Here is a 23,625-nt window from a genome sequence, read left to right as displayed (position 1 = left end):
AGCGTAAACCCTGCTTGCGCCAGGGGCAGAGACTTTGCAAAACCCTTAAAAGAAAACTTCGTTCCTTAAGAGGACAGAGACAAGATGAGAAGATAAGCTTTGTAAATTACAAGGAATGCACAACGCAACAAATAATCAGATAAAACTATGAGAAAAACTCAGGCTCAATTTTCTTCTTTCAAAATTCTGAAATTTCTCGTCGCTACTGTCAAGATTTCACAGTCCATCAAAGACGGGGCGTTTCACTTCCTCATTGGCAGGGAGTACCTCGTTGTGCCCGAGATGTTTTCGCTTACAATAATGTTCATAAATGAGTCAAGCACAAGGCTAGTGAATACAACATACCATCAGGTCTGCCTTGCCTAAGAATCTGAGTATTTCTACAACATTCCTTTTGTTAGGTTACTCGCCATTTGAGTCTCTGATTCCCCATTGTATAACCTTTAAATCTGCAATAAGTTCAAATAAAACAAGCAATCATATTAAAAAGTAAATACAGATTTTACATGGCTGGCAAGGAAAACAGAAGGTCAGCTGCCCCATCTTACGAAAATTATTAAATGTTAATGTGCATCGGAAAAGATGAATGATCTTCAGTATACAGAGCTCAAATTTACCTATCAAGGAAGCCAAAATTGCTCAATCTTTATGAACTATGCACCCTGTCCAACTTCTAGCTGCCTGGAACCATCAGTATTTAGATCTCCGTCAAACTGTTCCAGCTGTTGCTCCTGTTGGTGTCGACGATGCTCTTCTTCTTGCTGCTGCAGCTGTCGTTGTAGTTGCTGGTACTGATTATGTGAATCTTCCATCAATTGTTGCCGTCGTTGCTGGTATTGGCGTTGATATTGCTCTTCTTGCTGCTGCCACTGCTGGTGCTGTTGCCGGTGCTGCTGCAGTTGTAGTTCATGCCGATGCAATGCATTGCTAGTGTGTTGATGGGAAGATTGCAGTTGTCTGCTGGTTTTCCATCTAAGATACTCCACCAGAAGGGAATTTGTGCTGATTGCAATCCCAAACCCGGTGAATGAGGAAAGTAGAACCGAGAGAATTGGATTTACATTAAGCTGCCGGTGAGTGAACATGAGAAGCTGCATCAGAGACCAATAGAATACGAAGAAAAAGGAAAAGAAAGGAACACGTGGGGTCTATAAATTCTTGAAAGAAATCGGTTCTGCTTACAACAGTATAAAATATGTGAGCAAACAGGATCACAATGGCAAACTGGAAGGAGGCATAAGCCCATATGTAGCTCCTGCTCACTGCCACCATCATGCATAATCAGGTACCGTATTTCAACTATAATTCATGAAAAAATAGAATGCTCCACCTATTTGAAGCAAAAATAGAGCTTGAAAGGGGGCGGAATGAGAGAGTAGGAAACATCATGACTCATGAGTTGCTCAGTAAAGGACCACTCTGGTTGTTTCATTGAAAGAAAAAAAAGCCGCTTTAGAAAATAATTCCTTAGAATAATATCTTTCTCACGTGTCAAAATTCCTGATTTTCCTCCTTTATTGTTTCAATTGTACAAAATGAACTCCTAGGGTACTTTTTATCCAGTGTACTTTTATGTTTTTAAGATTTGATGTTCCTTTTTGTCCCCTCTTAACTTTCGAGGCCATATCGGATTGACAATATAAAATTCAAGTTGGCAATAGATGCCACAACTCTATTCTTAAAAGGGTGCAAATAAATATTACCTAATTAAAGCTTGATATGACAAGGCTTCCATTTCTTACTAAAGAGAACAGACTGAAATTAGTAACTTCACAGATGGGTTGAGGAAAATAATTGAGCTGTATGGCATTATCTTTTATTAAATGAAAGGACAGAAAATTAAAAACATACTGATAGTAAAAGGAAGAAAAAACTTACCCATTGTGGAAGCAATCACGGATGAAAGGAGACCTAAAACACAAGAGAAGGGTAAAGAAATGGCAAGAGCACGAGGGCCCAAGTCAGATACCTGTTCAGAACGAAAAAAGAAAACGTCACTAGTAAAATGTTTAAACAACCACCATAGATGTAGAAACCGCAACTGGTAAGTTGTTGAGGTTAAGAAAATTTTCTAAAATGCATTGCCATGTTTCCTCCCGTAAGTTATGTTTGTTAAATTATTAAATCTTGACAAAATCAGGCTCAGATCAAGGACAATATGAAGCATGACTGGACAACTGAGGTGACTTTCAGAATCTAGTCGAATTTCTTCTTTGCCAGCAAGAGTGAGCTTACAACCCTAACTATGATTCTATTAATGAAGAGCTTGAGTTTATAGTAAAAAAGCATAAAACATACCAGAAGTTGCTCCAGAAAGCAGAAATACGCAAGCATGCTGACCAGGACAAGAATTGGTATATCCTGCCAGACCCTGTCATGCATCATGCATGGAACAAGGAAAAATCCAAAATCAAACTCGAATGGTAATAGTTCAAGTGTCAACAAAGAGCATGATACCAAAAGTTTCTAGAAAATGTGCCGAGTGATATGTTTGACTCATTTTTTTTCTATGCGCCTTAACAGGAGTTGTAGAAGATGTGTGAAAATCCATTTTATCAGAAGTGCAACTCATATTAAAAGTGAAAATGAAGAACATAACAAAAAGAAACAAAACATGGTGAATTAACAGAGCGTAGTTTAGTCAGCCATCAAGTAACCAGAATCACTAACATATCAATGTGATGATATCTGTGAACATTTCATAGATACAACAGCATAACACCTGTCTTCTCTCTTCATTTTTACTAGGGAGGGAGGTGGTTGTGTGTAGTTTTTCTTTTAGCAGAAACATTATTTGGTGAACAGACCACATGCATTTCTTTTAAATTTGGAAACATGGAGCCTTAGGACTCTTTTACAATGAGTCATAACTACGACGCCATGCTGGGAATGTGGGATCATTATGAACGTCAGAAAAGTTGGGACTTGCCTGTAACGAGGAACTTCCCTATGCTCCATTATTGTTGGTGGTCGTCTAGTAACAGTTTGAGGATTGTGTATTTTGAGTAGTGTTACAGGTAAGTTTCGGACATCCTGCTTGCAGACATCACAGGTCTTGTTCCCTTTAATGCTAAACCACTTTACTGCACAGTCTTTGTGAGCAAGCGCCAGCTCTCCTTTGCAGCTGCACTCCATTTTAAGAGAATCACCACCTTCTGCGAGCTCAACCAAACAAATCCTGCAAACTGCTTCTTCTTCGGGAATATCCTCACCAGAATCTTCAGTAGCTGAAGGCCATCATAAATTACAGATATATGTCTTAGATTATACAAAAATTTAAGAAGCACTCAAAGTGGGCTTAGTAATGCATGTGGATATCCTAGTGGATAGGTTGTTGAGTTTCCACCTATGCGTCTCGGGTTCAAAACTTCCTCCTCCCCTAAATTTTGTAATAGTTTCGAATCCTCCCCTTCCCTTAATAATAATAAAAAAGGTCGTACCCAGTGCACAAGGCTCCCGCTTTACGCAGGGTCTAGGAGAGGTGAATGTCGGCTAGCCTTACCCCCATTTATGGAGAGGCTGCTCCCAAGTCTCGAACCCGAGACCTACCGCTCATGGACAAAGGCACTTGCCATCGCACCAAGTGCGACCTCTTTCCCTTAATAATAATAAATTTTAAAAAAAAAATGGGAAAAGTAAATTAATAAATCTGTAAGAATTTGATAAAAGTTAATGGTTCAAACTTCAACCGAGCAAGTTTGAAAACCATGGCTTTGAATTTTTCTTATTTTAAAACTACGAATGACATTCCCAGTTGCAAGTGAAGGAACATAAACCAATAGAAAGTCTATTGGAGTATTATATGTACTATACTTCCGGAGTTACTTGTAGGAGAGGTTTGTGAATATTATCATTCTCTTACTAGCCAAATTTTGACACCCGTAGGAGTATCTATGCAGTATTCGTGTCTGTAGGAGAGGTTTGTGAAGATGCTCATTCTTCCTTCCAGCATGATTATTGCATATAATACTCGAACAAAAGTATATTAACCATATATACTCAATCTCCTAGAAGCCAAAATTTTCAAATTCTTTTCATGACAAGAGGTAGCATTTACCGGTTTCCAGTGCTGGGTCAGCATTTGGTGAGGCACCCTCAACTGCTGAAGGACGTGGAGTTGCTGAAATTACACGGATCATGCCTCCAGAATCCATCCGCCTTAAACTTCTGCCTGTAATATTTACTGGAACTGAGAATGAGCGGGACATATGATGCTTAGCTTCAATTCTCTGAAACAAAATTCATTTTTAGTGTGACACAAGAATTTCTAAACTGGGCACTGGTAAATGAAAACGGTAAATTAGAATCACTTACAGGATAATCAGAATGACTCTCCATATGTCTTCCCTGCCCAGTCTCAGAACCCAGATTTGCACTTGGTGTAACTGGTAAAGAATGTGTCCCTTTCATTGATGTAGACAAGAAAACCTTATTAAGAGAGAAAGACCGCGAAGTAGAAGGCTTTTCCAAAGGACTATCTGATGGGGGGGTGTCCGGTACAATGAGAATGGTCTTCTCACCATCCAGGGGCAAATTTTTCACCCTAAAGCTTTTTTGAGGAAACAGATTTTTCACCGTTGATTTGATCTTAGCTGAATGTGGCCTAGGCGGCAGTCCAACTCTACTAGAACTTGGACTTGGCGCAAAGGGAATATCAATTCTCGTAAAAGTGGACAAACTACTTTCCAGTGTCCTTGCCGGTATTTGCAATGAGGAAAGGTTTGGTCGTCTAGACTGCTGAACCAACAAGGTTTCTTCATTCTTTAACTTTTGATCATGAATCTGCAAAACCATCAAACGATTCCATCGCTACGCAATTCAACAATGAGATCGAAAATTTATAGTGTCCAATCACTTCACCATAAGTAAATACATGGACAACAACTAAAATTAAAAACTTTATACGATTATATCCACATCTGAACTGTCAAGAAACCGAAGTCCGATATGCTAAAAACAAGAAAGCAAAGTAATTTGTGCATATAAGTATATAACTCAAAGTGGTTTTCACTAATGGAAGTCATGGAACCCAAATTTCAGCAACAAAGAACCAAAAAATCATCTTTTGAGAATAACCCTTTTAAAGTTATCATTTTCCAATTCAGAGTAACTAGACAAAGGCAAAATACTAATACTTTGTTTTGTTACCCAGAAAATGCAGGAAACAAACAGAAAAAATCAAAACTTTACTTCTGCAACTACTACAGAGTAAAATCTGGGACCTGAAAATTGCAAAAACTCACCTGGGACTGCTCAGAGGAGCTCTCCAAAGTCAATTCCTCACCCTGCCGAAGCTCGGAAGCTGAATTCTCCGTCATAACCAGAGAACTTTACCAAAAATGGAACCCAAAAAACCCTAATCTGGAAAACTGAGAGAGTCTGCTTTCAGCTGGCAGTCACCAAGATTGAGCATAAATTGAAAAACACAGAAAACAGTGGCAATGACGGAGACAACAAATTGCGATCGGACATGAATCAAAATTATCAAATATTAAGTCAGATTTTGTTCCTTTTGGATTTGGGAACTTTTAAATCGTTTTTGTCTTTATAATCCCCGCCAACGTAATCTGCGTGCTCAATGCTGGTGGTGGTGGATTCTCTTTTCTGACTTTACCCTTGCTTCTGCTTTACTTTACTACTTGATTTGTTTAGTTAATTAATTAAGCATGATTAGCTGCTTTAATTTAACTTGTTAGGACAAACAAAGGCTTAGGACAAAAAGGATGACACATCAAATAGCTTTTTATGGGTCCTGTTTTGAGTTTTAAATTAGAAATGTTTTTTTTTTAATAAAAAAATTACCTATATTAGGGAAAGGGTGAACTTAACTCTACAATTGGCTAGTAATATATTGTTCAACCTCTCATTTGACCATAATTGAATCTAAGACATCTCACTTACAAGTAAATAGAAATATCATTACCCTGTAGTACTAAGTAGTGAAATATTTTAAGTTTTTAATTAGATATGTTTACTCTTTTATTTGAAGTAAGACTTTTCAGCTCTTCATTTTGGTTTTTGGATAATTTGGTTTCTAAGTTTGTCCACTTTTGATCCTTCAAGGAAAAATTTATTAATATTCTCGTTAAATTATCACGTGAACGATCATGTGATCACCTTTTTATAGGTATTTTCTCAAACTAGCTCATTCACTTAGCGAGCACAATAACAGATTTTTTACAAAATAACTAAAATATTTTATGGTGAACAAACTCATAAACTCCTTCTATCAATTTTCATATTATATTCGATTGTCTGGTAAAGTGAAAATTAAATTATTACTTATCAAAGATTTCCCTATGTCATAATAAATCAGAGTTTGAGTTTGAAGAGGGGAAGGAATCATCGAAACAAGCGTTCCATTTAAAACAAGATCATATTAAATTGTACAAAGAAATGAATTCTATTATTTGGTTGATAAGAAATCAAACAAATGTTAAAAAGACTCTTTTAAAAGTAAAACTCTTCAGGAATTTTTTGTACAATGTTTTATAATATTGACACGAGAATCAACGTTAAACAGTGAAGTGACAGAATTCATGAAGAGTCCCACTTTGAAAGAAACTCTTTAACATTTCTCTCTATGAATATGAGTATAACTAATGTGAGTTTAAGTTCTATTAAGAAACGAGAGTAGTTTAGAATAGTTTATTGTCTTGTTAAAAAATAAATCATTGATTAGCAATTTCTTTAAGAGAGTTTAGGCTTAATGATGAAGAGTTCTCAAAATATGTGCCCCACCCGAAATAAGGCTAGAATGGGTTTTAATAAAGGGAACTTTAACAAAAAGCACCAGGTACTGTTCACTTTAAAGAAAAATCACATTTTTACACTAAAAAGTCAATCATGGTACTATTCACTTTACCCTTTATTTTGTCCTTATCATTAAAACTCAAATTTTCAAGCCATTTTTATTAGTTTTCATTTTAATAAAATGTAATCTTCTAATTTACGATAAAAGACGCTAATTTTGTATAACAGACGTAAACAATGTCATTAGCGACCGAAAAATCACATTTTTACACTAAAAAGTCAATCATGGTACTATTCACTTTACCCTTTATTTTGTCCTTATCATTAAAACTCAAATTTTCAAGCCATTTTCATTAGTTTTCATTTTAATAAAATGTAATCTTCTAATTTACGATAAAAGACGCTAATTTTGTATAACAGACGTAAACAATGTCATTAGCGACCGAGTTAAACCGTATATGAAGACTAGATTATTATTATTTTGTTTTTAACAAACGATATTATGTAGATTAAGGAGGAGGGGGTGAGTTTAGCCTCACAATAGACTAGCAATAATATTGTTCAAATTCGTATTCGGCAAGAATCGAACCTAAAACCTCTCACTTACAAGTAAACAAAAATACCATTAAACTGCAGTACTAAGTAGCTGCAAACTACATTAATTAGATTTTACTAAAAAATCGTTTATTCGTCAAAGAAACTCATGCAAAATTCTTCGGCCCACGGGTTCATAAAGTAGAGGCCCAGCCCATGTAAGCTAGATACAAACCCGCGCTTTCTAGCCCGCTCCAAACATTTCGGGTCAGAGTCGGTACTCCTCCGAAACCCGGTTCACACAATCACGTCGATCCTAGATCGACCCATTTTCCAGCGCCACAGCTGAATCAAAAGCAAAGCTCCAACTCTCAGAGACAGAGAGAGAGAAGAGAGAGAATCCACTCTCCAAATTGTCAGATCTCCTCCTTCCAACTGTTTCTCCCATTCATTACTCCAACGCAACGAGCTCGAGCTTAATTTGGCAGCCATGGATAAGTCAAGCACTTTGGAATACATCAACCAGATGTTCCCCACAGGTATGTCTCTCTCCTCCCTCCCTCTCTCTCTATGTGTTTGTATATATATATATTTATATGCGTATATATATCTGTTTGTGTTGTATAAGCAGAATGTGTAGGTGTTGAACTTACTTTTTGAATGCTTTGAATTGTGCAAAACAGAGGCGTCTTTATCTGGTGTGGAGCCGCTAATGCAAAAGATACACGGTGAGATTCGGCGAGTAGATGCTGGAATTTTAGCCGCGGTTCGCCAGCAGGTCGTCGCCTTTGCCTTTTGAGCTCTGAGCTCACAACTGCAATTGCACGTTTTTTTTTTTTTTTTTTACTAGTTTTGTAGTTTTTGATGGATTGGCTGGTGTGGTTTTTCAGAGCAATTCGGGCATGAAAGCAAAAGAAGATCTTGCTGCCGCTACACGTGCCGTGGAGGTCTGTTCTTAAACTCGGTTCATAAGCATTGATGCAATTTGCAGAATAAAAGGGTTGTAATTGATGTAAATGGATTTTCTTTGGCTTTTAGTTTTTTTTCTTTTGTTTTATTTATTTACTTTGTGATGCTCTAAGGCAGGAACTCATGTATAAAATCCGCGAAATTAAGACGAAAGCTGAGCAAAGCGAGACAATGGTTCAAGAAATATGTAGGGATATTAAGAAGTTAGACTCTGCAAAGAAGCATATAACAACGACGATTACTGCTCTTCATCGCCTAACCATGCTTGGTTAGTTCCTCGTTTATGATTTTTACAGTGACGATTGATCAAGATTTATAGATCAACTGTTTGACCCTGATTAGAAATTGATGATGAATGCCTTTGCCTTTATATTATTCTCATGGGAGTGCACTTTTTTCTTTTTTGGTAACATGGCAGTCTCTGCTGTTGAGCAGCTTCAAGTAATGGCTTCGAAACGACAATATAAAAAGGCAGCCGCACAGTTGGAGGTAAGGTATCTCCTAGTATACAGTGTCATTTTACTGTAGGTAAAACAGGAGCTTACTTTGTGACTCCTTTTGTTTGATGTTCTCAATTATGCTTTGGTCTTTTGTAGCATCTGGTTATTGTTACACTCTATTTAAGCGATTGGAAGATCCTCATAAGAAGTGCATTTTTTTTATGCATTCTGTGTTATTTTCCTTTTGTTATATCTTTGGGAAAAGAATAGTATTTTTCGTGATACGAACTTTTTCATTATACAAAGATGATTGAAAAGTAACTGCTAGTTTTAGAAGATTAGTGTTATATGAATTTTGAGAAAGTGCTTCATTTTGATTCGAGTTTATGATGCGTATCAGGCAGTGAACCAGTTATGTAGCCATTTTGAAGCTTATCAGGACATTCCGAAGATCACAGAGCTGAGGGAAAAATTTAAGAATATCAAACAAATACTAAAGTCGCACGTGTTTTCTGATTTCTCAAGGTATGTGTTTGAAATAATATGCAGTGCCGTATATACAAATTAATGCTTAAGCAAACCATTAAAAGGATAGATCATTGAACAACTATTGATACTAGGTTTTGGGGTTTAGTAATTATAGCATTTGGTCATATTCTTTATTCTTTGTTAGGATATGTGTGCCTAGAACTATATAATGGAGTTGTTTGTGTATGACTATTAGTTAAACTGCTGCAACTATAATGTTTTTGCTGTCTTTGACTCTTTAGGATCCTTAGTATCTTCTCTATTGCGGTTTCTTCTCAGCTTAGGTACTGGAAAGGAGACGGAGGAAACAAATTTACTTCAGCAGTTATCTGATGCTTGCCTGGTTGTTGATGCTTTGGAGCCATCTGTGAGGGAAGAACTAGTAAATAACTTTTGCAGCAGGGAGCTTACTTCATATGAGCAGATATTTGAAGGAGCTGGTGTGTGCTCATGTTTGATGTTATTCTTAGCAGATGCTTTCAGTATGTATGAAGACTTCACTTTAATTGTCCTTAATTTTGAATTTCATCTTGTTTTCTCTATTTGTAGAACTAGCTAAGTTGGATAAAACTGAACGAAGATATGCATGGATCAAGCGTCGTATGAGAACAAATGAAGAAATTTGGAAAATCTTTCCTACTTCATGGCATGTTCCTTATCGGCTCTGTATTCAGTTCTGTAAAAAAACAAGGTACAATCTACTTCCCTCTGATATCAAAGTTTGTCGATAGCTTCAATTCCTTTTCACAGAGGGTGGAATTTTCTTAGTTTTCCATTTACATAAAATGTAGCCATCAACTTCTTTAAATACCCAAAAAGAACTGTTAGCATTTGGAAACTGTCGTTCCTATTGCCGTCCTTATGATATTCAAGGTTTCGACATGGTGAACCAAGAAAAAATCTGAACATTGTAGTGTTCTCTGTGCTGGTGGTCACACGTGTAACTAAGTAGAAGGGAAGGCAAGTGATGGCATCACACATAGAGATAAAATACATGTTTCTTCCTTTCCTCCATTAACGTTTTGAGATTTTAGTATCCTTAATATTTTTTTTTTATCAGAGGAGAAGAAAAATGTTTGAAGCAAAATTCCATAAAAGACACAACCTAGTTTACTTTTGAGGTTGACATTTTATTTGTTTCCTTTTTTGCCGTTTACTTGACTCTCTGGACATAGGGGGTTCTAGTTTACATCTGATTTCACCAGAGAATTCAAAGAAACTTTTTTCTTTCTTTCTTTTTTTTTTTTTTAGTTTTTGAGAATGAATTCAAAGAAACTTAAAAGGTTGAAAACTTTTTTGTATTGTTCTTTTTTCAGAAAGCAGCTGGAAGATATACATAATAATCAGAAAGAAAATCCTGATGTTGGCATATTATTGTTGGTAAGCCGTATTTCTTATTTATGTTTTGGATTGATTTTACATGTAGTTGAGGAGTGATATTTGGTGCTTCTTTAGTTTGTCTTAGATTAGTTTGACTCTTGTCTATTCTTGTAGAAGCAGCACAAACAACCTAAGCTCAGATAAACCCAATTTCAACTTTTTTTGAGGCATTTGAATCAAATATCATTATGTTATCATGTCGTCTTGCACTATTTTAATCCACTTCCTTTTTGGCTTAGGTATAAGTGCAGCCATCCGTCTCTTGTTGCAGCCAGTTATTCTCTTCAATTTGTTATTTCAACTCCATATCCATATGATGTGATATCATTTGTTTTGCCTCTTGAAAATAACTGGAAATGGCCATTAAACAAGTGAGAGATCCTTTTTTTTAGAAACCACGCGAAACATGTTGAACCAATCAGCAGAGTACAAAAGCTTAGTTTAGTTTTTTCCTTAAGAATATTGGGTACATCTGTTGAAACCTTTAAACAACCCATGAGCGATATAGTGCATGCATATGTAATTTTTTAGGAGCCACATGGATCATGCATTGCTTGTCTTCTTTAGATCTTCCAGTCGCTAATCTGTATGGGTGCTCTCTTTAATGAATCAATGAAGTTTATACTAGGGAAAAAACAATAGCAAGAGCAAACTGAACCAAACCCAATTATGGTCGTGATTGGATTGTCTGTGCAAGTTTGGTTAGATCTGCCTAATTGGACTTCATATGGGAAACTATAATCATTAAGCATTTCCTTACCTCAAGTGGCACATCTATATTAGGGTTTTTGTAAGGATATGGTTGTGATAAATATAACGCAATAATTTTTATTGTTGTTGACATTTTATATCCAATCTCATGGCCTTCAAAACGTTCTCATTTGTTGGTTTTTTTAATGCTTTGACTGCTGCCTATAGGCACTACAGCGAACTCTTGAATTTGAGGATGAATTGGCAGAGAAATTTGGTGGTGGTACTCGAGGCAGGGAGATCAGAAATGAGATTGAAGAAATTGGTAGAGGGGAAAACTCTAGTCAAAGTGCCTCAGATATTAGAAAGAAGTATGAAAAGATGCTTGCTGCACATCAGGAAAGTAGCACAGAGGTATGGATGTTATGTATTGCTTAATATGGTTGAAAATTCACAATGTGAATTCCTTATACCAGCAAGTTAATAAGCTCTCCTGATTTTCATTTTCCAGGAAAAGGATAAAGAGTTATCAGCTCCTGCAGCTGGGGTAAATTTTTTTCTTCTACATGTATTCTTTCATAATAAGTAACCTCGTAATATATATGAAATGAGCGATTAATGTGTGTATAATTAGATTTGACTTTTCTTGTATGTCATTCCTGTATATTTTCTACGTTACCTATATCATACCATAATGGTGACTCTTATATAGTGAGATTGCTTGAGTGTGTGTTGAAAATAATTTTAAGCAATCCATGTAAAGTTATATCAAGATGTTGACTTGTTGTATCCTGGTTAAAAATTTGGGGTTGTCACTTTGGTATAAGATGACTAAGATATCATCATGTTTGCAGTTACAGTCTATTATTATGGTCCTCTTGTATTTTAGTGCCAAGTCTATCTTCTCATACATATAATTTCTGAGAATTACTTGTACTGTTTGATTTGGCAGTTCAACTTCCGTGGAATCATTTCATCTTGCTTTGAGCCTCACTTGAATGTTTACACAGAACTAGAAGAGAAGACACTGATGGAGAATTTGGAGAAACTTGTTCAGGTAGAATAGATCTATTACTTCTACAACAAATGTTCAATAGTTTGCTAGTGTCTTTTCCCATTTGATTTAGGTTTTGTTTTCATCTTTCCAATAGGAGGAAACATGGGACATTGAGGAGGGAAGTCAGAATAATGTTTTATCAAGTAGCATGCAGGTAAGCACATTTTCCTACCGTCACTTTAGAAGTTTAGTGTTGCAGTTAATGAGAATGACTAGAATAAGACTGAGTGCCTTTCATTTGGCCCCAGGGCGTGTTTCCAATGTTCTCAGTCACTCTTAGTTTATTGATGTCATTCTTTAACTTATTTATGTGATATGAACATATAAAATGTTATTCAATACTCAAATCGTTATATTCTTGTAGATCCTTTATTTGTTTCAAGAAACTTTTTTTATTCAGGACACTGAATTCTTAGAACCATGCCTTAGAATCTTACCTTGGAGACTTGGTGCAAGGAATTGCTCAGACGGAGAAGTTATTTATAGGAGGAGATTTAAATGGACACGTGGGCAGGGAGACAGGCAACTATGGAGGTTTTCATGGTGGCCATGGTTTTGGGGAGAGAAACGAGGATGGGGAAGCTATCTTGGATTTTGCAATGGCATATGATCTCTTCTTAGCCAACACCTTCTTTAAGAAGAGAGAAGAACATGTGATCACCTACAAGAGTGGGTCGTCAAAAACACAAATAGATTTTCTTCTAATGAGGAAAGAGGATCGTATAACTTGTAAGGATTGCAAAGTTATACCAGGAGAGAGCGTGACTAATCAACATCGCTTGTTGGTGATGGATGTACATATCAAAAGAGTGAGAAAAAAGAACAAGACTTGGAAGTGCCCAAGGACTAGATGGTGGAATCTAAAAGAAGAAAAACAAGTCATTTTCAAAGAGAAAGTAATCACCCAGTGTGTGTGGGATAGAGAGGGGGAAGCTAACCAAATGTGGGATTCCATGGCTAGTTGTATCCGAAAAGTAGCAAAAGAGGTATTAGGAGAGTCCAAGGGCTTTGCCCCACACCAAAAGGAATCTTGGTGGTGGAATGAGGAGGTACAAGCAATGGTGAAGGCTAAGAAGGAATGTTGTAAAGCCTTATACAAGGATAGGACCGATGAAAATGGTGAAAGGTATAGAAAAGCGAAGCAAGAGGCGAAGAAAGCTGTGAGAGAAGCTAAGTTAGCGGCTTATGACGATATGTATAAGCGACTAGATACCAAAGAAGGAGAGTTGGATATCTATAAACTAGCTAGAGCAAGGGAAAAGAAGACAAAGGACCTAAACCAAGTGAGGTGCATCAAGGATGAGGATGGAAAGGTTCTTGCTACAGAGAACGCGGTTAAAGACAGATGGAAAGGTTATTTTCATAATCTTTTCAATGAAGGACATGAAAAGAGTGCTTCTTTAGGGGAGTTGAGTAACTCAGAAGAGTGTAGAAACTACTCTTTTTATCGTAGAATCCGGAAGGAAGAAGTGGGTGTAGCTTTGAAGAAGATGAAGCATAGAAAAGCAGTAGGCCCAGACGATATACCAATCGAAGTGTGGAAAGTTTTGGGAGAGAGGTATAACATGGCTCACTGACCTTTTCAATAGGATTTTGAAAACGAAGAAGATGCCGAATGAGTGGCGAATGAGCACTTTGGTGCCTATCTACAAGAATAAGGGCGATGTACAAAATTGCATGAACTATAGGGGAATTAAGCTAATGAGTCATACAATGAAGCTCTGGGAGAGAGTCATTGAGCATAGATTGAGGCAAGAGACACGGGTTTCGGACAACCAATTTGGGTTCATGCCAGGGCGCTTAACCATGGAGGCAATCTATCTCTTACGAAGATTGATGGAAAGATATAGAGATGGGAAAAAGGATTTACACATGGTCTTTATAGATTTGGAAAAAGCGTATGATAGGGTCCCAAGAGACATTCTTTGGAGGATTTTAGAGAAGAAAGGAATACGAGTAGCATATATCCAAGCTATACAGGATATGTATGAAGGAGCAAAGACTGCCGTAAGAACTCATGAAAGACAAACCGAAAGCTTTCCCATAACTGTAGGATTACATCAAGGCTCATCCTTAAGTCCTTACCTTTTTGCGTTGGTAATGGATGAGTTAACAGGACATATTCAAGGTGATATTCCTTGGTGTATGCTTTTCGCAGACGATATAGTGTTGATAGATGAAACTCAGGAAGGGGTAAATGCAAAGCTTAACCTTTGGAGAGAAGTGTTGGAATCTAAAGGTCTTCGCCTAAGCCGATCAAAGACAGAATATATGGAGTGCAAGTTCAGTGCAAATGGAGGCCAAAACGAGTTAGGGGTGAGGATCGAAGATCAAGAAATACCAAAGAGCGACCGTTTTCGTTACCTAGGATCTATCTTGCAAAAGAACGGAGAATTAGATGGAGATCTCAACCATAGAATACAAGCTGGATGGATGAAGTGGAAGAGTGCATCCGGCGTGTTGTGTGACCGCCGTATGCCACTGAAGCTCAAGGGAAAATTTTATAGGACGGCAATAAGGCCGGCGATGCTGTATGGCACAGAATGTTGGGCGGTGAAGCGTCAACACGTACACAAAATGGGTGTAGCGGAGATGAGGATGCTTCGTTGGATGTGTGGGCACACGAGAAAGGATAAGATTAGGAATGAGGATATCCGGGGTAAAGTAGGAGTAGCCGAAATTGAAGGAAAGATGAGAGAAAATCGGTTACGGTGGTTAGGACATGTGCAAAGAAGGCCTACTGACGCTCCGATTAGAAGATGCGACTATGGGACAGAGGTTCAGGGCCGAAGGGGCAGAGGAAGACCTAGGAAAACTTTGGAAGAGACCCTAAGAAAAGACTTAGAGTACTTGGATCTAACGGAGGACATGACACAGGACAGAACACAATGGCGTTCTAAGATTCATATAGCCGATCCCACTCAGTGACTTGGATTTTCCAAGTCTCCAACCGAGAAGTTTTCCTCACTCGGGAAATTAAGGGAACACTACCTCAACCTATATGCTCCACTCACAAAGCTTCAACATACAAGCTTCAACAAAAGAAAATTCAAAGAACTTAGCGAAGAAGGCTTTGGTGTATTTAATACAATACGTTGAAATGAAGGAAAGCTTATTTATTGATATCCCCGATAAGTTACAAATATGTACATATACTTGAGTCAAAATAAACAAACAAGAGGGAGCCTCCACAAAGGTTGCTTAGGAGAAGTCTCAGCAGTCGGTAGAGCCCCAGAAAGAGAAGGCACCGGAGGGGGATCATTCGGAGCCTCAGTACTGGACAAAACCCTAGAAGGAGGAGGCATCAGAGATTGATCATTTGGAGCCTCATTACGCGGTACAGCCCCAGAAGACGAAGGCAATAAATGCCTTTGGAACAAACCCACAAATCTCTGATGATCAAGTAAAACCTGACCATCAGATTCCTTCATCTGGTCAAGCTTCCTCTTCATGTTTGTAGCATAGTCATGTGCGAGCCGGTGCAACTGTTTATTCTCATGCTTGAGCCCTCTAATCTCCTGTTTGAGACTCATCACTTCAGCCGCCAATGATTCAACTTGGCGGGTTCGAGCAAATAGGCGTTGGGCCATATTAGACACAGAACCTGCACACTGAACACTGAGAGCCAGAGAATCCTTAACAGACAACTCATCAGACCGTTTAGAAAGTAGTCTGTTATCTTTGGGAGTGAGAAGGTTCCTGGCCACTACCGCAGCGGTCATATCATTCTTCATCACGGAATCCCCAACGGTAAGAGGACCAGTAGGGGAGACGAAGGATGGGCGCCATATGTTGTCTGGAGAAGGCGGGGCTGCCTCTTCAACAAGGTTCAAGTCAAAACGACGGTCGGAGGGGCCAGACATTTTCAAAGGTGTTGAAGAGAGAAGAGGTCAGACAAATCAAGATCTTAGAAGTGCAAGAATGGAGCTTCTACTGGTGGATATTCAAGTGTGCTTTGGAACTTAATGTCAGCCCCTATAAAAATCTGCACTCGACGAAGCTTTAGAAATCGAAGAGGCGCCTGCTCAGAAATCGAAGAGGCGTTTGCTTTCTCAAAAGCTGGGCTGCTCAGAGACCACGAGGGTCGATCTCAAAAATCGAAGAGGTGTTTGCTTTCTCAAAAGCTGGGCTGCTCAAAGACCACAAAGGCCGATCTCAGAAATCGAAGAGGCTTGCTTTCTCAAAAGCTGGGCTGCTCAGAGACCACGAGGGCCGATTTCAGAAATCGAAGAGGCACCTACTTTTCCAGCCTTGTCAGCACCTGTCACACGCACACTCAGCTTTGCGGAAATTATGGGCATTCTGTTGAAGATTTCTGGCGAAGTAGAAAGCACATGAATCGTACTGTTCAATCACCCACTTCCCACACGCAACAGTAGCTCATGGGTACCACAGATAACTTTGCCAAAGTTCTCTGACAAAGTTGAGACACGTGAAGCTTGCAGCTCCCACTACATCGCTCTGACCAAGAAGGGTAAAAGAATTGCAAAGAAACAACACTAACAAAGTTTAGACACATAAATTTTGAAGGTCTAGCTACCATATTATTACCCACAAGGGTAAAGGAACAGTACCACTGCTGGATAATTGGAAAGTCCCGGTGTGTCAACCTCTGTGCTTCGTGGCAAAGTAGACTAGCAAACATGCCCAACCTTTACTCACATTCGAGAAAACACTCCTAACAAGATTGCTTGCTCCAAAATCGAAGAGGCACCGCCCTCCGAATCTCGAGAGCCAGACTCCCAACATGATTACTTTCTCAAAAATCGAAGAGAGGGTAAAGGAACAGTACCATTGCTGGATAATTGGAAAGTCCCTGTGTGTCAACCTTTGTGCTTCGTGGCAAGGTAGACTAGCAAACATGCCCAACCTTTACTCACTTTCGAGAAAACACTCCCAACAAGATTGCTTGCTCCAAAATCGAAGAGGCACCGCCCTCCGAATCTCGAGAGCCAGACTCCCAACATGATTACTTTCTCAAAAATTGAAGAGACACCGCTCTCCGAATCTCGAGAGCCAGACCCCCAACAGGATTGCTTTCTCAAAAATCGAAGAGGCATCGTTCTCCGAATCTCGAGAGCCAGACCCCCGACAGGTCTGTAATCTTCACACGCAACATCAGCTTTCCAGATACCACAAACCACTTTTTCAAAGTGCTCTGACAGAGTTAAAACATGTGAAGCTGGCAGCTCCCACTACCGTGCTATAACCAAGCAGGGTAAAGGAATAGCATTATTACTTGATGTTAGGGAGACTCCTATATATGTCGACTTCCATCCCTAACGGACAGGCAGACCTGCAAAAATGCTCAACCCTTTCTCTTATCTGAGAGGGCACTTCCAACAAAGCCTTTCGAAATATTCAGCTTTCTTTCCCCCCGATAATACCTCTGTAAACAAGCTATACTAGAGCAAGAATATCTCATATCATCAGGGTTAAAAGCAAGAGTATCCCATATCATGCTTTTTCCCTGTCTTTTCATTTGGCCTTGTTCTTACCTGCAAGACAAGGAGAAAGAGAGCAATCAGTCAGCACTTGGAATCAAGCTTCCAGCCAGGAACTGACTGCCTGGAACCCCTTACCTGATTACTTACCTGGCATTGCTCTCGAGTACTCATCTTCAACATCTTATGCTTCCAGGGAAGATATCGCATCTGCCTGAGGAACAGATAGGGCAAGTGAGAAGGATACAAGGAAGCATGTGGAGACAAGCGTAACAGCACACGTGCCGATACATCCACTACTCTATCAAAAGCAAAAGTATCCCATATCAGCAGGGTCGAACGTACTCTAGATTTGATGGACTTGTTTTGACCCTCAAATTCTTCAGTCGGCCTTATACTCTGGAGAAAACCAGAAAACCCTCCAGCCCAGTTCAAGAATAAGCCTGTGGAAAGTTACTTCTTCAAAAGCAAAAGTATCCCATATCATCTCTCCTCATTTTTCTTCTCTTTATCCTTCATGCTGCCTGCAAGATAGGGATAATGTGAACAATCAGCCAGAGCTCTGATTGCTTACCTTGTCTGTCACCTCTTTCAGCAGAACCCCCAGCTCGGTGACTTGGGGGACTCCTACTACATGGTTTGTATCTCGCTTGACCAAGCATGAAACTACAAGTAAGCTTCAAGTGAAATTGATACATTACCTTGTGCATCTCCACCAGTTACAGATACCACCCCTGGATGGAGGAAGAGTACTTCCAGAGAAGATGCCACATCTACTTATGAGACAGATAAGGCAAGTCAAGACGATACCACACTCCGGTACTTAGAAGTTTCGTGGCTACGAGATCATTCTCCCACAATATTTCCTAATGTCATTTGTACTAAATCATTCACTTGTACTCACTAAAGGAGAGCTTGAACCTATGTACTTGTGTAAACCCTTCACAATTAATGAGAACTCCTCTATTCCGTGGACGTAGCCAATCTGGGTGAACCACGTACATCTTGTGTTTGCTTTCCTATCTCTATCCATTTATATACTTATCCACACTAATGACCGGAGCAATCTAGCGAAGATCACAAAAAGTGACCGTTTTCGCTACCTAGGATCTATCTTGCAAGAGAACGGAGAATTAGATGGAGATCTCAACCATAGAATACAAGCTGGATGGATGAAGTGTAAGAGTGCATCCGGCGTGTTGTGTGACCGTCGTAGGCCACTGAAGCTCAAGGGAAAATTTTATAGGACGGCAATAAGGCCAGCGATGTTGTATGGCACAAAATGTTGGGCGGTGAAGCATCAACGTACACAAAATGGGTGTAGCGGAGATGAGGATGCTTCGTGGGAGGTATGGGCACACGAGAAAGGATAAGATTGGGAATTAGGATATCCGAGGTAAAGTAGGAGTAGACAAAATTGAAGGAAATATGAGAGAAAATCGGTTCCGGTGGTTTGGACATGTGCAAAGAAGGCCTACTGACGCTCCGGTTCGAAAATGTGACTACGGGACAGAGGTTCGGGGCCGAAGGAGTAGAGGAAGACCTAGGAAAACTTTGGAAGAGACTCTAAGAAAAGACTTGAGTACTTGGATCTAACGGAGGACATGACACAAATGAGCGCAATGGCGTTCTAGGATTCATATAGCCGACCCCACTTAGTGGGAAAAGGCTTTGTTGTTGTTGTTGTTATGGTTATTTCTTTAATGATGTTAATAATGTTGACTTGGTTGCACGTTTTGGTCTTGCAGTTGTTTCTTATAATCAAGAGGAGCTTAAAGAGATGCAGTGCTTTGACAAAGAACCAGACATTATTTAATTTGTTCAAGGTACTTTATTGAAGTTCCTCGCTTAATCTCCTAATTGGTATCGACACACATAGTGCATATAATATTACATATCCATAAACAAAACTCTATTGTGGATGCCTAGTGATATTAGGCCATCATATTTTGTTGCAAGACTATTCTACTTCAACCACCTTCAAACGTAGAAGAAAAATGCATGTTTCTTCCTTGCGACTTTTTTTTTGTTCAAATTTCTTCCTTGTGACTTGAACTGTACAAGTAAATAGATATTTTTAAATAATCAGATATGATGTGTCTTTCCAAGTTTAGGTGTTTCAAAGGATTCTCAAAGGATATGCTACCAAGCTTTTTGCAAGAATACCTAAAGGTGGTACAGGAATTGTTGCAGCAGCAACTGGTATGGATGGACAGATAAAGGTATAAAAGACCAATTTTAAGCTTCATGACTATTTCACAAAATTCTTGTTATTCTGAATAGGTGCTAATTTTCATTTATGCTTAAGCAGACATCTGACAGAGATGAAAAGGTGATTTGTTACATTGTCAACTCGGCAGAATACTGCCATAAGACGGTAAGCAGTTTTTTGGAGACATGCAACTGCTCTGACTTTTGAGTGTTAGCTGAATTCCTATCTGCGTGTGAAGCTGTAATGCCTCGTCTCAACTAAAACTTACAGCAGATGCTGTTTTGAGAAAGGGGTACTATGTCCGATGGGAATTTCTAGATAAATTAGAACTAGATGATTCTTTTTGTCTAATGTATTTTCTTATCTTTTTGCATTACAAAAGGTAGAAGCTAACAAGGGCACTGATTAAATTAATGATTTACATTACATTCTGATTGTAGGGTGTCTGACACACATACCTCCATAATAACTTGAGTGAAAAATGAATGCACGGCTTATTGTATGCATCACCGACTCCATTAGTATGTTGCCATAATGTGTCGTGTGAATCTTGTTATCTTGATCAGCTTATAAATTTTCACATGAGGTGTGAAACATATGTGCTCGTAATTATCATAAAAAAAACTTGTAATTACCATGTACACTGAATTCCGATGGAAATTGTTGTCAGTACTTGGTGGTTTTTCAGTTTTCTATCTGAGTTAGTTGGTATTGCATGTCTTCTTTCTGAAATCAATGTGAGGTGTGATTAATTTATGATTAGCACTGAATCTGGCGTTCACATGATTTATGTATGTATGTATATGTGTGTGTGTGTGTGTGTGTGTGTGTGTGTGTGCATAAACAACTATAGTACAAGAATGAAAACTATTTTACATTCTTGATAATTTATGTTTAATTATTTGCAGTCTGGTGAACTGGCTGAAAGTGTATCCAAAATAATTGATACTCAGTTTGCTGATGGGGTGGATATGTCGGAAGTGCAGGTATAAGCTATTTTATAAGTAGCCTAATGCATTTTTTTTTTCTGTTCATTTTCTACAAGAGTTGTGCAATCGTGCAGGATGAATTTTCAGCCGTTATAACAAAAGCATTGGTAACCTTGGTGCATGGCCTAGAAACTAAGTTTGATGCTGAAATGGCTGCAATGACACGAGTTCCATGGGCTACGCTTGAAAGTGTTGGTGACCAATCAGAGTAAGCTAGCATTAATCTAGATTCTGCTCCTTTACATCAAATACACACTTTCTACAAATGACTAAACCCACCGTTTTGCAGGTATGTTAATGGCATAAATATGATCCTTGCTAGTAGTATTCCTATACTTGGAACACTTCTCTCACCAATTTACTTCCAATTTTTCTTGGACAAGGTAGTACAAGGGGCTGACGTGTTTTATGTTATATTTTTTACCATAGATCTTAGTCTTGCTTCCCAAGGTTCATGAGTCATTATTTATTTCTATAATTTTATTTTTCTTTCTTTTATTGATATGACATGCTTTTTGCAAGCATTTTAAAGTCGTGTAGCGCCATCCTTCACTCAGTTATCTACCTTATACTTAACACTAAAGTCCGTTTTGAACATTTTGCTAATGTAGTTCTAATCTCTTGACTTCATCTGTGCAGCTTGCATCATCTCTTGGTCCGCGTTTCTATACTAACATTTTCAAATGCAAGCAAATATCAGAAACTGGAGCTCAACAAGTAGGGACTGCATTCCTAATAATCGCCTCTGTTTCCTTTTAAACCTGATTTTGTTTATTTTAAGAGATGAGAACAAGTATATATAACCGCTTCACAAATGAGAGTTGAGGGATATATACCGGGGATTTCCCTCGATTCTTGAATTCGAAGTAGTTTAAATCTTACCTTGTGATAGAAATCAATCAAACTTTCATCTTGAATTATTATATGTTTATCTCTAGTTTAGGGTATCTTTCTTATACATGTATCAAATGTATATCTTTTTTCTCCAAGCAATTTTATAGTTTATATTTGAAGTGAACTTCGTGATTGATTCATGTGATTAATAAAAATGCTTTGGATGCTATTGCAGATGCTACTGGATACTCAAGCGGTAAAGACAATTCTTTTGGAGATACCATCCCTTGGTCACCAAGTGAGTGAATTGTTGATATATGTTTATAGTTACGAGTATGATCAGAACTATAAAGTACAAGTAGCCCCTTCCTTGTTTACGGCTATTATGATCCTATTAGTGTCACACTCCACCTCAAGTATCATTCCAGGGTTGAAAGCATGAAAATCATTTCTTGATTCCTACTCATAAGTGCCCATGATAGCTTTCTCGTCATAATTCACTAGTTATTTTTCTTAGCACACAAATCAAACCTGTTAACAGATCAATATAATTTCTTCAAACAGACTTCACGTGCTGCTAGCTATTCGAAATTTGTAAGCCGGGAGATGAGCAAAGCTGAAGCACTTCTCAAGGTAGGTATCAGTCTATTGGTGCTCTTTCTGGCAGCCTCTGGTTTCTTTTCAGAAGTAGGTTTATCCCTTTTTTGCATACAGGTCATTCTGTCGCCAATTGATTCTGTTGCGGATACATATCGTGCGTTGCTACCAGAGGGAACGCCCATGGAGTTTCAGAGAATTTTGGAGCTCAAGGTGGTCATCAACTTCTCCTGCCTTTTCACATCCATTCATTTTTCACATGAGACATTTTTTCTTTCCATTCATCAATTCAAAGTTCTTAAGAAACTAGAGGAGGCTGACTTGCAAGCAGACGTTGAATTTTAGCGCATTTCTGTTCTGTTCATACTATTTTGAACAAAAGGAAACTGCAGATTTTTACCACTTCAAGAGTTGGAACAAATGTTTACTTTTCAGAAAGAGTTACGAGTTGGATAATCCGGTTAATTCAATGTATGTTTCACTGAATTTGAGTATGAATGTGCAGGGTCTTAAGAAAGCAGATCAGCAAAGCATACTAGATGACTTTAACAAGCATGGCCCGGGAATCACAAAACCTGCTCTCCCACCCCCGGCTGCCCCAACTATCCCACTCCCAACTGCCCCCGCAGCTGCTCTGATACTAAATCCTAGTTCAGCCGCCCTTATTGCATCCAGAGACGATGTGCTAACCAGAGCAGCTGCACTCGGGCGAGGTGCAGCCACAACAGGGTTCAAGAGGTTCCTGGCGTTAACCGAAGCTGCAAAAGATAGAAAAGACGGGCCTTTCAGAAAGCTCTTCAACGCATGACAACATTTATATCCTATAGAAATGTAAATCATGTACTGGTTCTTACCTTGTTTCTTTTTTCATTTTTTGTATTGCTAATCTCGTGTCGCTTTCGGAGGGAATTTTTGTAACACAAAATATCGTATTCAAAATCTCGCAATGGTCAAGTAGAATTAGATTAGTGCTGTACACTTTTTGCTATTTTTGGCTTTGGCGTACAGTACGATACGAAATTCCAATCAATTTGAGAGAAGCGTGTCCAAAATTTGTAACGTGAATACATGGTGTCATCTTATTATTATAAACCTCAAATTACTGTCCTTAATTTTCCATTCATTTTGTTAACCCGAATTACGTCTAACATTTTATTGACCCGCAGTTTTCACTTTGTTGGAAGAGAGTAACTTTAAA

General features: G+C 38.5%; 2 protein-coding genes across 3 annotated transcripts; one reads left to right on the top strand and one right to left on the bottom strand.

Moving 5' to 3' along the window:
* Positions 1-45: 45 nt before the first annotated feature.
* Positions 46-5,612, bottom strand: LOC126609720 (uncharacterized). Its single transcript, XM_050277635.1, has 9 exons — positions 5,244-5,612; positions 4,315-4,782; positions 4,058-4,229; positions 2,930-3,227; positions 2,299-2,371; positions 1,879-1,969; positions 1,183-1,262; positions 618-1,067; positions 46-449 (listed from the first exon to the last, which is right to left on the bottom strand). The coding sequence occupies exons 1-8, from the start codon at positions 5,316-5,318 to the stop codon at positions 654-656; spliced, it is 1,671 nt and encodes a 556-aa protein (XP_050133592.1). The 5' UTR covers positions 5,319-5,612; the 3' UTR covers positions 46-449; positions 618-653.
* A 1,951-nt stretch (positions 5,613-7,563) lies between these two features.
* On the top strand, positions 7,564-23,534 carry LOC126609715 (vacuolar protein sorting-associated protein 53 A-like). 2 transcript variants are annotated; one of them, XM_050277628.1, is made up of 24 exons: positions 7,564-7,826; positions 7,971-8,065; positions 8,178-8,234; positions 8,374-8,524; positions 8,675-8,745; positions 9,097-9,221; positions 9,504-9,664; positions 9,774-9,915; positions 10,541-10,604; positions 11,523-11,708; positions 11,806-11,841; positions 12,247-12,351; positions 12,446-12,505; positions 19,544-19,621; positions 19,910-20,017; positions 20,107-20,172; positions 20,916-20,993; positions 21,071-21,204; positions 21,286-21,379; positions 21,636-21,713; positions 22,066-22,128; positions 22,395-22,463; positions 22,545-22,640; positions 22,933-23,534. In XM_050277628.1, the coding sequence occupies exons 1-24, from the start codon at positions 7,778-7,780 to the stop codon at positions 23,233-23,235; spliced, it is 2,469 nt and encodes an 822-aa protein (XP_050133585.1). In that variant the 5' UTR covers positions 7,564-7,777; the 3' UTR covers positions 23,236-23,534. The 2 variants fall into 2 exon arrangements, with proteins under 2 accessions (XP_050133585.1, XP_050133586.1); XM_050277629.1 differs by lacking the exon at positions 7,564-7,826 and having other exon boundaries at positions 7,977-8,065; positions 8,370-8,524.
* Positions 23,535-23,625: the final 91 nt, after the last annotated feature.

This window comes from Malus sylvestris, chromosome 17, assembly GCF_916048215.2.
Source record: "Malus sylvestris chromosome 17, drMalSylv7.2, whole genome shotgun sequence".
Lineage (NCBI taxonomy): Eukaryota > Viridiplantae > Streptophyta > Magnoliopsida > Rosales > Rosaceae > Malus > Malus sylvestris.
This window is presented reverse-complemented; position numbering and strand designations above follow the sequence as displayed.